Below are 16,540 nucleotides of genomic sequence, written 5' to 3'. Positions count from 1 at the left end.
TAGTAGTAAGTAATAATAGTAATTTTTTGAGAATTTGCATTGAAACTATATGTATGGTGAAAAGCGTTATACAAATAAATGTGAATTCCTATCAACTGAATCAGATTGAATTTAGTCAAATTCCTCTGCCATTGTGGACGGATTTTCATACTACTGTAAAACTACTCCTGCGATACTTATTCAATGACACCACAACACAGCAAGAGTGCTCAATTAAAATTAAGATAATACAGTACAAACTGTGTATCCTGATTCTCAACTGAATAAATCTTCTTAGTTAACTTCACCTTACACCTAAGTTAACTTCAAATTAAAGTTCCTTTCAAGGACTTTCCAGATCCAAATACCCTCAAATTCAATGATTTAATGCGACGCATTTCAAGTGAGAGCAAGGTTACGTTGTGTTACCTTCTAAGATACATTGTTATAGTTTTTATGTGTCAAACAGAACTATGTAAACATGTTTTTGGCATGTTTGGCCATTTGATAGAGATCTGATATTCGGTACATCTTATACTGTATTCTGAAATAATAATCTGATATTAAAGGGATAGTTCACCCAAAAATGAAAATGTGATGTTTATCTGCTTACCCCCAGGGCATCCAAGATGTAGGTATGTTTGTTTCTTCAGGAGAACACACATGAAGATTTTGAACTCCAACCATTGCTTGTATAAGGCATGTTAATGGGGTGTAAGAGTCACTGTGAGAGTAAAACACATAGACATATGAATCCATTTTAAACCTTGTGACTCTTGACAACACATTAATGTCTTAAGAACGAAACGGTCGTTTTCTGTGAGAAACCGAACAGCATTATTTATTTATTTATTTATTTTTAACCTCATATCAGATGAATCTCATCTAGTATTCCCAAATCCATTACTTCTGCCGTAAGAACGTCAAAACTCGGCGCAAACATAGATATATAGTTTATGATAGATAGTTTATGAACTACAGCATATTGTGACAGCACTAGAGGACATCAAACAACGAATTTGGAATGTATATCTTGACAGACTTGTTCCTCTTGACCAGACAAATGTATAGAGGGGCCAGATTATGCAGTGTTTTATAAACCAATAAAAGAACCTTAAAGTCAATCCTTTGATGAACTGGTAACCAATGTAATTCAATTAAAACCGGTATAATGCTCTGTCCTTTTTAATTCCATTAGTACTCTGGCAGCCGCATTTTGTATCAGTTGTAGCTTTGCTATAGAGCCCTTATGCAAGCCAGTATATATACATAGCGTTACAATAATCAAGATGAGAGAAGATAAAAGAATGGATGAGTTATTAAACATCATCCAGGGTTAAACAAGGACGAATCTTAGCAATATTTCTCTGATGATAAAAACATGTTTTTGTCACTTGATTAATATTAGACTTAAGGTCACAGTCCAAAATGACACAACGTTTTTTTTTTTTTTTTTTCAGAAGTTTGTAAACAGAAGTTTTAAGATACACTTTTTAGTTTCTCTATGGGTGTACTTTATCTTAAAAAGCAAAGCAATTCAACATTACATTAAATGAAATATCTGGGCAACATATTATCACAAATGTTTATTGAACACTATATACAGTCATTGGAACTTTTTTTCCCAAAAAAATTCAAGCTCTTTCAAGGATCTGAATGTATATTTATATTTTGATTTATACTTATTTTCAAATATATATATATATATATATATATATATATATACAGTATATATTGATTTTTATTTTTTCAGGTTCACAAACATTCAAGGATTTTAGCACCTGTGTTCTGTTCTTTTAAGCGAATCAAAAGCATACAGCGCAACCAGTATATTCGGAATCACAAAGTGACTTATTAGTAAACACACCATTTCCACAAAATGTTTTAAATGCATGAAAATGACCTGATCATTTTGTTCTCTTTTTTTCTAGATCTGAGGCCTCTACCTGACGTGGCTATGACGGGAAAATGCACACGCGAATGTACGGAGTACGGCCACTCTGATTCCTGCTGGATGCCCGGACAGCCCTCACCCAACCGCACCAAGAGTGACAAGAGTGGGCCCAAGCTCTCCACCTTCGTGCCTTACCAGGAGAGGGAGGGTCAGGAGCGTCTGATGGCCGACAGCAGCTCTAAGCCTCACGGAGAAGAGCGGAGCGGAGGCGGGAGCAACAAAGTGGCCAGCATTCGCTTTTTGCCTCCCTACACTAGTGCCTATTCTACAGGCGGCGACTCCGGCAAGGACTGCCCCCGGGAGGAGATCCCCCTGAGTCAGACAGCCGATTACGTTCCCGCCACTACACCCTCCAGCCAAGGCTCTAAAAGAGAAATCTACCTGTGATTCATCTGTCGTCCGCTTAGGTTCGATTCCACATTTGATCCAATTTACTTGTGATCAGCAATGCCTGTGAGAGGATAAAAGGCCTCGTTTCAGAACACCTGCTAATTCAACTACACCGCCAGACCCCGATTTACACAGACGTCTCGACGTGCATCTCCAATCCCCTCATCCATAATCCTAATGGCTGACACAAAACAGCAAGAAACCTTCTTTAAAACCCTTGGGGTTTTATACAGCCCTGCACGTTGTTAGAGGCTCTGGAAGCCGAATAGATATGAGTAAAGAATAATAATATTAAGAAAAAAAAAAAGAAAACAATTTTGTGAATATAAAACAAAGAACACAATCCCCATGTAAACATCTAATGAAAGAATGTAAGGACAATTTTTAAGTGAAATTTGTGATAATTAATGTCAAGGTTATATTCCTATTTGATTCTGATTTTTGTCTGTTTTTATATATGTATATAGATATTACTTATGATCAGACTGTAGTTATGCTTACCTAAAAACATATACATCCAAATAGTACCTTTTCCCCCTTATGTGTATGTATCTCTGCTAAGAACTTGAGCCAGAAGAACTGGCAAACCAAATACTGGCAATCCAAGAGATCCATTATCAACCTGTACTGAAGAGAAAACATTTTCACCTTTCTTAAAGCACTGAAGGGTGATTGTTTCTTACATTTGTCTTTTTTCATAAGAAACTCTTTTCTTAATGTACAGTGATGTAAATACTATATGTCTGACAGAACAGTTTTCATTTATGATTTAGCTGTACAGACCCTTGGTAGCCGCCACTTTCTTCTGTCGATGTTAGTAGAAGGAACATTGCTCAGAGGATTTGCTTCCCTGTCAGTAAAAGAAGGACAACAGGTTTGGACCACAGAATGAAGATAATCCACAGTATGGGACTCAAGAGAACATGGCATTTGGGGCAAAATCCAATGGAAACAAATGAATTACAGCAGGTTTGCATGATGCCATTTGTCATTTCAGACAAACTTGACGGGCTTCATCGGTTCCCATAGGAAGCTCTCCCAGTGACTCCTTCTCTGTAACACTTCTTTACTTTATAAGAAGACTATCTACAAGGAGGCTTTAGGTGAGTTCCCCTCTGGAACAGCTTTCTTCAACCCATCAAGTCCTTAGAAAGGAGAAAGAACTTTTACAAAAAAAGCAAAAAGCAGAAAAAAAACTACAACAACAAAAAAAACAACTAACAAAAACAAACAAACAAAAAAAAAACACACCGTTTTGTGCTGTGCAATAGCCTACTCGTTTTCGGACGTGTCAAATCTGTTGTGTAGATGTGTGGTTTTGTCCGAGATTTTTGGTCTGCTCTGTGGTGGGTCTGACACTGTCAAAATGAATGCTCACAACAGATAGACGAGTTCAAAAATCACGACAGCAGAACATTTCTCACGTGTTTGACCACATTAAAGTTGTATTCGACAAATCCAGTATATTCTAGAACATCTGAGATTCTGTTTTAAGTGTGCTTTGAGAATATGACATAACAGGACTCCTGCGGCGAGTTTAGAGACGTCCAAATTGTGCTAACCTATTACCGCAGAGTCGCATTGGCGCTCGCCTAAACAGGGTGTTTTTGTTGGAAACTGTAATTTCCACATCTAAAAGCAATGTCTTTTAGAAAGAGTTTACAGGAAGTTAATTTAGGGCCATTATTAATAGCGGCTGACAGTAACAGGGATTGCATCAGTTGCGATGCAAGTCAGCAGAAGCTATAATGAGTATTCAAGGCCTGAGCTACACACGTTAAGTGCACTATAATTTACACCATGTCACACAGCTAACTCAACGCTTAAAACCGACTTGGGTGATTTTGCTGTTAACAATGTTCTCGGAGCTCTGTGCTTTGGGTTCAGTTTGATGAAGTCTCCTTTTAAAGAAAACAACAACAGACAAAATGACCCAACACTAAAGGCTATTGTCTCAGATGATGAATGTTTGGTGTGACACTTCAGACATTGCACTTCCTTTTGTGAGTGTGAATTAGTTTAGTTCACTGCAGACCCCCTTAGTTGAATGCTGGCAGACTAAACACTCGAACAGAGGTGGACAAAGTACACAACTTCATTACTTGAGAAAAAGGGAAAAGTACTGCTGGTCAAATATTACTCCGTTACAAGTGGAAGTTATAAAAACTGATTTTTACTTTAGTATTTGTTTTCAAAAGTACTTATGCATCAAAAGGAAATTTCATTTTTTATGTCAACGCATCATTTTATTATTTTTGTGTGCTAGTCCGACATACTAGCATACGACTAACTTGAACTCATTTAAATACGTGTATAAAAGTTACAAAGCCCTTTACAAAGCTGCTGTCACTTTAAGGCCGAATGCACGGATCAAATACACTGATACACTTCTGATATTCTCCAAACTGTTTACGTTAACTTAAGACATAATCAACTTTGTTTATGTAAATACTCGCCAAAAATGAAGATTTTGACATCTGTTTTCTTCCATTTTGCTATAAACTGATCAGTATTCAAAAAATGCTGGAAAATCATTGAACTTCACGTGACCCCACAAGAGTGATTCCTGAAAGGCTTTCTGCCAAAAACAAAACACATTTTAAAGAAAAAAATATAATCCACTGACTTTCAAAGCTGCTACAGAAACGATTTTTGACTTTGAGAACCTTGATAGAAATGTAGGGGCGCAAAAAGTACAATATTTGTCTTTTAAATGTAGTGAAGATAAAGTCATAATTTTTCAGAAAAAAATTATACTCAAGTAAAGTACAGATACTCAAAAAGCATACTTAAGTACAGTACTCAAGTGAATGTGCTTAGTTACTGTCCACCTCTGCATTCGAATGGCTTGGCAAATAAGACGTATTTCCAGTTTGTCTGGGTCTTTGGTCCCTGTTTGCAGCGCGACACCACATTTGAACAAGCATTGCCGAGCTTGTCACAGACCAGATGAGATACCGTTGTACATCATTGTACACGTTTAACTTCCTGTTCTTTTAATCATTCCAGCAACTACTGACCTTAGAGCTCTTTTCTGCAGTCACAAACATAAGCTGCTCAGGCTGGTGAACCCCGAACGCTGTATGACAGTTAGACAATCTCTCACTCCCACTGGGAAAACCTGGAGTTTATCCCTGGAGAGCAACTGTCACAGACGCTGATAGGTCAAATCACTCAGAGTGTGTGTGAACGCGTGCGTCTTTGCACACTTCTGTAACTGTGTAGATACACGGAGGGATCCGCTCACTGCCTTTAAAGGAAGGAATTTTTAAGCTCTGATTTTTTCTAGGATTTTCAACGGCCAAATTGTGTTGTGGCATTTCATTGAATCAAATGGCTCTCGCAGCGTGAAACATTGGACAGTGGCGCAGAGAATCTGATGGAAAACATGTCTTATGCACTGGGTGTAAAAAATGTTATAGGGTGAAAAGAAAGAAAAATAAACATTGTATACGGGGAGGGAGTGGTCCAATGTTATAATCATGCAATTGTAGCGTTTTATTTTTTATTTTTTTATTTTTTTGGTGGGTTGGGGGTGGGGGGGGGGTATTGGACAGCAATATGTTTTATGTGTGGGATTCTGACTTTTTTTGTTTTTGTTTTTGTTTTTTGTAACATATCTGGATAGTTTCTTAAAGGTCCCGTTCTTCGCGATTCCATCTTTCAAACTTTAGTTAGTGTGTAATGTTGCTGTTAGAGCATAAATAATACCGGTAAAATTATAAAGCTCAAAGTTCAATGCCAAGCGAGATATTTTATTTAACAGAAGTTCCCTTTCAAAGCCTACAGCGAACGGCCGGTTTGGACTACAGCAGGAAGTGCAGGGATGTAATGACGTCACTAGAACCGTTTGTTGACTAACCCTCCGCCCACAAGAACACGCAAAATAGGGGGCGTGGTCTTGTTGCTCTCCCACGTGGAGAAGACGCTTGCATCTCACCGTTATGGTAAGAGGTGGGACCTTTCCGGGCAAAGTGCGCTAAGCTGCTGTCCAATCACAACACGGGAAGCGCTGGCCCAATCAGAACTCGTTACGTGTTTCTGAAGGAGGGACTTCCTAGAACAAGGAAATCATCCGGCCGTTTTTAGGACAGTGAAAACAGCGCTGTACAGATAAGAAAATTGTGTGAAAAATACTGTGTTTTTTTACACGTGAAACATGAACTCATGTTATATTGCACACTGTAAACAATCAAAGCTTCGAAAACACGTGAAGAACGGGACCTTTAAGTCAGGGAGACCAGTGTTAAATGAAGTCTGAATTATTTTATTTTAAACTATTGAACTACTGGTAATTCATGACAAACATAATCTCTAATTAGTCATGTTTAAGCTTATTTAAGTTACATTTCATACAACCCTGTTAAGCAGTTTTGTTATCGGCAATACAAATGTGTCCTGATTCCACACTTTCACGCTCTTACAGTAAAAATTGACAATAGTTTGTTGTATACAAATACATGTTTGTTTTTTGATGATGATGAAGATGATGATGGTGGTGGTGATGTCTAATGCAGCACAGTCATGCACAAATAATGTGAACAATCACATTTTCTTGTACCTAAAACCAATACTTTACACATTATCCTTGTTTGATTTAGTCATTTGTCCAATGTATGACCAGGCCCAAATGGAATCTTCATTTCTTGCTTTGATTTCTGAGAGAAAAATGTCTGTGTAATGGATTTGAACATGGTAAAATGGGTTAAACAGAGCTTAATCGGTAACTGAAAGCACTATCGAATTAGCCAAATATTTAATAAACAAACACACAAGGGGTTGATGATATGAATGGCTTTTTAAATAATGGGCGTTCCAATTCTGTGAAAATCTATGGGGCTTTCTTCCGGCACAGATTCCGTGTGGGCCTGCTTATGACTGATGTTCAATTTCATCCTACTGTAAGCTCTATTTCATTTGTGCTGAATCGTGTATTTGATTACATGGAAATCAATCAAATCCGATGTGACTTACGAATCAGTTCTTTGTCTGACACATGGACTCATTTTGGAGCTGAGCCACCCCGCTGCATTTGTCCAGGTATTAGGAGTTATGAACGAACATGTCGTCGTGTTGTAATGTCACCGTGCATAATGAGGCTCACCATGCATCTCTGCGCATAATAGAAGTAGAGAGTAAACAGCATCACTCTACCCCTCGAAAAAGATTAAAAACTAAATCAGTAATTTATTTTGTGAAGCGGTGGCTGAGTGGCTTCATTACTATGACTCTGGCTCTGAAATAGCGCTTTAGAGGTTTGTGGGCGTCTGCCTCCATATGATCTCGATATTAAAAACTCTACAGTAAGTAACTGAAGAAAAGCCTCCGTTTTAATAGATAATTACAGGAAGTACAAGTTTGTAGCCTAAGTGTTGGTTATATTTATATCGAAACGCTTGTGATGCCTTGCTTTCTTTGTACAGTTTTATGTACATGCTAATAACGTGGCTTTTAAAAAAAAAGATTAAAAAAGAACATGTTGAAAGACAAACTGAAATTGTAAAATATTTTTAAAAGTAGAATATGTTAGAAAGAGAGTGGTCGGGGGCACACCGTTGGAGTGCCTGTGTCTAAAATGTCATCAGTAACCATTCACTTGCTTCTAGTCTATTTTTAAAGTTTTACTGTCTCTTTTTATGAGTCTTATTTTTTCTTGAGTTTTGTGTTATTTGCAAACCAGTGGCTTTGAGGAGTTTTAGCCCTTTTTGTTCCATTATGTTCTTATCAATATCCGCATGTTAAACACGATGAGGAAGAAGAAAAAAAAAGAAAAAAAGGTTGTCTTTTATTTTTGCTGAGCAAATCAAAGAAATACTATCTTGTAAGTACTCCTTCCTTATAGCTTTACAATAAAATACATTATGTAAAACACTGTTGTTCATGAATTGTTAGTGGTTTCACGTGCAGCTTTGATTTACAGTTTTTTTTTTTTTTTATGTCATGAGGGAAAGTGCTTTGATAATATGCTCCCTCTTTTAAGTCCATTCTTTGGGGAACAGATGTACCTCATTGTACCATCTTACAAACAACTACAAGTGAACTTCCTGATTCAGCAGTGTCAGGGAGATGCTGAAAAGCTGTGTTTCTTTCTTTAGTCTTAGCAGACCTGGCAGAGTTTGAATTCTCCTATGGTTCTTCAGCTTGTTCTAAATGTGTGGCATTTGTTCCTTGGGAGAATAAAGCCCTGTTAACCCTATTAGATTTCTTAACGTGCCGATGGCACTGCTAAGCATGGGTTTCATTGATCGCACTATAGGAGTACACACACACACACACACACACACACACACACACACACACACACACACACACACACACACACACACACACACACACACACACACACACACACACACACACACACACACACACACACACACACACACACACACACATGTTGGTCTATGTGGTTTACAGGGACTCTCCATAGGCGTAATGGTTTTTATACCGTACAAACCGTATTTTCTATCCCCTTACACTGCCCCTGCCCCTAAACCTACCCATCACAGGAAACATTCTGCATTTTTACTTTCTAAAAAAAACATCATTTAGTATGTTTTTGAGGCCATTTGAATTATGAGGACTTTTGATATGTCCTCATAAACCACATTTATAGTGTAATACCAGTGTAATACCCATGTAGTTATACAAATTTGTGTCCTCATAAACCACATAAACAGGCTCACACACACACACACGCACATGCACACACACACACACACACACACACACACACACACACACACACACACACACACACACACACACACACACACACACACACACACACACACACACACACACACACACACACACACAATGTTTTGCGGGGACTTTCCATAGACATAATGGATTTTATACTGCATAAACTGTATATTTTATACTCCTACACTGGCCCTACCTCTAAACCTACCCATCACAGGAAACATTCTGCATTTTTACATTTTCAAAAAACATCACAGTATGATTTATTAGATGTTTTCCTCATCAGGACCAAAAAATTTCCCCACAAGTACAAGGATTTCGAATATTGGCATCTTTGTTGGAATATTTTGTCCCCATAGCGTCGGGTTTAACAGGCTACACACACACGGGGACTTTCCATAGACGTAATGGATTTTATACTGCATAAACTGTATATTTTATATCCCTACATTACCCCTGCCCCTAAACCTACCCATCACAGGAAACGTTCTGTATTTTTACTTTCTCAAAAAAACTCCTTCTGTATGAATTATAAGATGTTTTCCTCATGGGGGCCAAAAAAATGTCCCCACAAGGACAAGGATTTCGGATATTGTCATCTTTGAGGTGGGATTTTGGACACACACACACTCAACAAAGTGTCTGACAACTGTCAAGAAAATTGTTGATGCTGCTGGAAAGTGGATTATGGACAGGCTATAAAAACAGTAAAAAAAATAAAATAAAATAAAAAATATGCAGTATGCACTACAATATGAAATCATTAAATTAGATCATTATAATCATTCAGAAATCATGATATGCTAATTTGGTGCTCAATATATATTTCTTATTATGAACAATGTTGAAAACAGGTGTTCTGCTCAATAGTTTTATGGCGACTGGTGTATCCCCCCCCCCCCCCGATTCTTTAATAAAGCGAACGTTAAGAACATGCTTATTTGAAATAGAAATTGTTTGTAACATCATAAATCTATTTACTGTCACATTTGACCAATTGAATGTGTCCTTGCTGAATAAAAGTAATAATTCATTTCAAAAAGAAAAGAAAAATCTTCCTGACCCCAGACTTTTGAATATGGTCCATTTAGTTTTTCATCTGTGATGCAGGCTTTGAGAGCAGCATGAATATACTGCCAAAAATCTTCTTTATGGTCATAAATGATGACAGAATTTCGTTTTTGATTAAACTATTTCCTTTGAACCTGATAAAGTGTAACTAATCCACAGCAGCAAACTCTGAAGTGTGCCATACTATAAAGACTATTATTTTTAAAAAGAATAAAATGAAATAGTGTTTTCAAAAGTGACAGTTTCGCACGGCTGGAGTTAATGAGAGATATATAAACAAAACTAAGATACAGTCAGTAAAAGTTTCACAGCAGTTCAAACTCTGCTGCACTTTTTTTATTTTTTTTGTCAAGGGTTATTTGTTGAAGAGTTCTTTATTTCCTTCCACTGCTGCTGTGTGCATGAGGAGGATTTACCGAGCCCCCTGAGTGGCTCCCTTAGGGCAGTGCTTGACTGAGGGTCAGTGTTATCAGCCTCTAGGCCGATAGAGCAGAGGTTTTACTCCACAGCACAGTGGCCACCCTCACCAACTGTAAATATTGGCTCTTCCGTGCAGGCAAATGAAGTGTCTAATGACAGGGTTTTGAAATAAACCCTCACCTGCTGCCAGCCAGACAGTCAAGCAGTCTGAAGGCAGCTGAATACGTGATGATAGAGAGGAAAACGGAGATAGCTTGAAAATACCATTAAAAACAGCACAGTCCCTCAATGAGGGAGAGCATCAGAGGAAGGAGAAATAGGAAGAGCTATTTATACATGTGCTGTCGCATTGGAATAAGTAATAAGTATAATTCATGACCTAGACACTGGGGAACTACTTTGTGGAAATTCCAGATATACCTTGTTTTCCTCGCAAGAAGATGCCATGAATATTCTTTGAAAGGACAACCTGTCCACGCATTATTGCGTTTCTCAGTGTGTGGCCACAGTGACTCTGACAGAAGGTCAGTTGCTGACTGGAGAAGCGTGTGCATAAATGTTAAATGTTAATTCTAATCACTCCAAGCTTGCGTATATTATAGGAGTGAACCATCTATTTACCCCCCCACCCCCATCTCTCCATTAAGGCTGCCTCCACCTCTCTTTTGCTTGCGGTTTGCAGTATGAGGAATGCACATAACTGCAGGCGTTGTATGTAGTGTTAAAATGAGATTAGCCTACCGCTGCACATCTCTGTATGATGATTAGGAGCAGCGCTTGCAGTCTCCAGCTATTCCAAGGTTCTCTTTGCTGATGGAAGGAGTCCCACATGTAGTGGGAGAACATAAGCATTTGAAGATTTGTTTAGGCATTCTCATCGAAGATGATATGAATGAAAAACATTTATTCTGTAAAGGCGGATGCACACTTTGCATTTATTGCCATATATTCAAAGACAAACTCTCTTCTCTCTCTCTCTCTCTCTCTCTCTCCTCTCTCTCTCTCTCTCTCTCTCTCTCTCTCTCTCTCTCTCTCTCTCTCTCTCTCTCTCTCTTTCTCTCTCTCTCTCTCTCTCTCTTCTCTCTCTCTCTCTCTCTCTCTCTCTCTCTCTCTCTCTCTCTCTCTCTCTCTCTATTTAAAAAAAAATACTATTATGAGGACTCAGGAAATAACTCATAAACCCCTTTGTAATACCAGTGTAATACACATGTCATTACACACACACACACACACACACACACACACACACAACACACACACACACACACACACACACACACACACACACACACACACACACACACACACACACACACACACACACACACACACACACACACACACACACACACACACACACACACACACACACACACACACACACACACACAAACACACACCTGGTTTACAATATCGTTTGTATGGACTTCCATAGACATGATAGTTTTTACTCTATGCCCCGACACTAACCTTACTTCTATACCTACCCATCACACAGAATTTGCTGCATATTTTTAAGCCATTTGGTTTATGAGGACACATGAAGTGTCCTCATAATCCATGTTTACGGTGTAATACCCATATCAATATACACATTTGTGTCCTCATAAACACATACATGTACACACACACACACACACACACACACACACGTTTGTTTTGTGAAATGTGGGGACATTCCATAGGCACAATGGTTTTTATTTTTTACAAACCGTATTTTCTATCCCCTACCCCTGCCCCTAAACCTACCATAACAGGAAACATTCAGCATTTTTTACTTTCTCAACAAAACAAAAAACAAAAAAACTCATCCTGTATGATTTATAAGCCTTTTGAAAAATGTAGGTGATCTCAGGTTTGTACTATCCTTATGGGGGCATTTGTTCCCGACAATGTAACATAAAGGACACACACACACACACATACAATTTTATGAAAATCCTGTGGTATTATGATATGAAATAATGTTTTGTTAAGATTATTATTTAAGTAATTTTATGCCAGAATTTCAACTTTGTAGACAACCAACAAGAAGAAAGAGCTGAAGAGGTGCTCTAAAAGAGTTAAATGTCTCATAGTTTTTAAATGTTGTTATAGTTTAGAATTTGTATGTAACATTTTGACATATTTTGCACATCAATATATATTCTGACTTAATATCTCATAATTTGTATGGCAGAAATGTGTTTCCATGCTTTTATTTTCTATAATTATTTTATAATAAATACTAGAAATTTGAAGTAGTATTGTATATTATGTAGCTTTGTCCACACACACAAAAAAAGTAATTCAAAAGAAAAACCAAAACAGGATCAACTATTATCTTTTGCCAAGCAATGCATGAATGTAGAATGATTTGAATGCTGCAAACAAAAAGATTGATACAAAAATACAGAAGAGTTTTGTTATACTAAAGATCATCACTTTTGAAATTACTCTTGTCCATTCAAATTAGAAAACTGGATCTAATCGTTGTATAAATCAACTTAATGATGACGACAATGCAAATGATTTAATAGAGAGAGAGAGAGTCCACCTCTTACATCTACCTCATAATTACAATCACTTCACTTCGTAGAGCCTTGGATGATAAGATAGATGGACAGATGAGTATAGAGGCAATGATGAGGTGAAGAGGAACCTTGCTGTTATGGAGTGTAGAGGGAGGTCTGTCCTGAGGGGCCATGTTGTAATGCCCCGCCATCATCACCCTGCTTCCCACCCTCCCTCTCCATCACTGTCGGGCCGGAGGGGGCAGCCCGGCTTGACTGCAGAGGGGAAACGGTGCATGTCGCGTGGGCGAGGGCAAAGGGAGCCGCCCCATGGTGTTTCTGTAGTTCTTTTCATATCAATCACTCCACAGGCAGAGAGCTAAAGACAGACTCTGCCTGCCATCATCCACTCAGGGCTGGCGCATTAAAGAAACTCCTACCATCCACCTCCCCGAACAACATCCTCCTCTGATCTCGGTCTTATAAACACGCTCATTCCATCTCAATCTTGACCCTCTGTTGGCTGTCATTCTGTGGCTTTTGCCAGACCCCTGCAAATCGAGTTCCATTAGCCTCAACCTGACAGTGGGAGTCTCTGGCAAAGCAAAGTGTGAGTAATGTGATTTGTCTCTGAGTTGTTGTGCATTGGGAAATAGACTGTCAAGGTGTTTACAGACGTGACGATGAAAAGAGAGAGCGTTTTTAGTGGTGGACTATAAAGAGCACTATAATTAAAGTCATGACTCCAGATTGCAAAAAAAGAAAAAGAAAAAAAGTAGCTCCTAAAATGAAAGGAGACAAATCGCTCAAAGATATGTGTTCTGGAGTGCTTCATTTATCAACAGTGACTGCTGTGTGCTGTGATTAAGGGATGTTTTAACAGATTATAGACGATGGATCTGATTGCCAATGTTTTTATCATTCATCAACTGAAAAAAAGAAAAGAAAAGAAAGGAAAGTCGTTTGGAAAGTGATTCAAACGATATCGTTCCTGTGATGTGGACTCTGTTATTCTTTAAAGGGATAGTTCACTTTAAAATGAGAATTCTGTCATCCTTTACTCACCCTATAGTTGTTTCAAACCTGGATGAATTTCTTTCTTCAGCAGAACACAAGGGGAGATATTTTGAAGAATGTCAGTAACCAAACAGTTAACTGGAGCCATTGACTGCCCCATTATTATTTTTTTTCCTACTATGGAAGTCAATGGCTCCTGTTAACTGTTTGGTTACTGACATTCTTCAAAAAATCCCATTCCCTTGTGTTCTGATGAAGAAAGAAATTCATACAGGTTTGAAACAACTTGAGGGTGAGTAAAGGAAGACAGAATTTTCATTTTAAAGTGAACTATCCCTTTATAATTAAACTTTTTATAAACTATCTTAATTATAGTTATTGTCCAGCCACCGTAAAAAAAAAAAAAAAAAAAAAAAAAAATATATATATATATATATATATATATATATATATATATATATATATATATATATATATATATATATATATATATATATATATATATATATATATATATATATATATATATATATATATATATATATATATATATATTGTTGGTTTAACTTTAAAAAAATGTAAGTAACCTGGTTGCCTTAAAATTTTGAGTTTATTGAAATTAAAAAATTGAGCTGATACAATGAAGGAAATTGGATTAATTAATAGAAACTCAAAATATTATTGTATCAGAACCACATAAAAAATGATAAATCATGAAAATTGCACAATTTGCCATGTTTCACTGAGTCTTCAAAAATAAAACACACAATTACCCAATATGCTTAATATTTTTTTGAATAAAGGTGATTGATTCAAAAAAAAAAAATGTATTAACTATTATTGTATTTTTTATTTCAAATAACTCAACATTTTAAAGTAACCAGGTAACTTATCTTTGAATTTTTTTTTTTTTTTACAGTGTGGTGTGAATGGGCCTTTTAGTCTTTTCAGTGAATCTTTCATTGAAGAATCGGTTCATAAAAGAGAACAAGGCTAACATTTGTATGGTCGAGCTGTAACGAGACAAAACCACATGATATAGACAGTTTCCTCGACCGTATTCAAGACTATGAAGATTTTAATTTTTCTTGCATTTGTGATCAGTCTAGCCATGGTGCCGTAAAAGGGCATTTTAGAACAACAGTGAAATAATATACGGTAATGACATGAGAAAAACATGAATTAGGTAAGAAGAGAGGGATAGGCACAGATAAAGACAGCATTTACATTGTTCCACCACACAGTGTGGTTTTCGTTTTATCTCTCCGCTGTCTCGCTTGTGTTTTCCCCTCCTTCTCCCGAGGGTTTATATTTTGCTGCTTGGAAAAATTAGTCACGATACCATTTGTTTGCAGACTTGCTTAGACTTGCCACACTAAACCGCAGGTTCATTAACAGGAAACAATTAGCAACCAAGCTTGCCCACAGTACAACATAAGGGAGGTTGCCTGTGAAAAACAGTATGAGGCAGCATACATATATATATATATACTCCGCTTAAGTATTCCTTACAACTCTCTCATAACTGGGATGTCCCTAGACATTATTACAATATGTCCTGTGTGAATACGCACAGAATGACTTTTTGTACTATGAATAAAAATTCAGTGGTTGATTGCGGTCAGGATTTGGGCTAAATTGCCCGCCGGAGACACAATATTGCACATCCCAGGGTTAAATTTGTAATGTGAGGATTATAACATGAAGCCAATTCAGAGGCAACCACAATCATGCTATTTCTCCCTGGGCCAAGAATCTACAGGTGTCTATTTGTGCCTAAGTCAGAGTACATCTCATTTTTACAGCTCTGCTTTGAGCTGGGCTGAGAATGAGAGTGATCCGACCTTTGCTATGATCTCTTTTCCTTTTAAATGAATAGTTTTTTGTTTTTTTTCATCTTTATTTCAGCTTAAAAGGAGTGTAAAGTGACCCTGAACCATATCAAATCAAAATGTTACCTAGGCTTATTAGCGGCCCAAACCTTGGTATTTTCCTCTCTTATACCTTCTATCCCCCACTCTCTCTCTTTATCTGTTTTCCACCTGTGATCGCACAGTCTTATCTCCAGTGATATGCTGCTTGACCTTCCGTTCAGAGCCAGCTGTGAGGAGGTGCTTTGTCGGAGGAGAGGACACTGGAATGGATATTCATTAGTTATGAGATAGCCGTCCACATTCGCATGATGACCTCCAAGGATGTCGAATAAAAGACAGCCAACAATGAGGGGTGTGATTTAAAGCCTGCACTCCTCCTTTTATGGGGTGACCTTCCCCTACAACCCTGGCCCGGCTTTCATACTCATCTACCTATAGTCAGACATCATCTGACATAATGGACTTGAACACGTCCATCAAGACTAACGTTCTTCAATGTGTCACTGAATGATAAAAGGATTTTTTTTTCTCAAACGATTTGTTTATGAGATAGCTTTTTATGATAATTAGCTTTAATTCTAATGGTGACCCAGGATAAAACGTGAATAAAACAAGTTGAAAATATGCATTGTCAACTG

The 16,540-nt window shown here is 37.6% G+C and overlaps 1 protein-coding gene across 2 annotated transcripts in view; it reads left to right on the top strand.

Moving 5' to 3' along the window:
* Positions 1-8,205, top strand: part of pcdh1b (protocadherin 1b) — a 228,579-nt gene extending 220,374 nt beyond the window's left edge. For both annotated transcript variants that reach the window (XM_067457423.1, XM_067457424.1), the window contains exon 5: positions 1,911-8,205. In XM_067457423.1, coding sequence (XP_067313524.1) covers positions 1,911-2,320 — 410 coding nt within the window. In that variant the 3' untranslated portion in view covers positions 2,321-8,205. The remainder of the gene's footprint in view (positions 1-1,910) is intronic.
* Positions 8,206-16,540: the final 8,335 nt, after the last annotated feature.

This window comes from Pseudorasbora parva, chromosome 11, assembly GCF_024679245.1.
Source record: "Pseudorasbora parva isolate DD20220531a chromosome 11, ASM2467924v1, whole genome shotgun sequence".
Classification (NCBI taxonomy): domain Eukaryota; kingdom Metazoa; phylum Chordata; class Actinopteri; order Cypriniformes; family Gobionidae; genus Pseudorasbora; species Pseudorasbora parva.
Note: the sequence above shows the minus strand (reverse complement) of the source record. Positions and strands in the feature narration are given on the sequence as shown.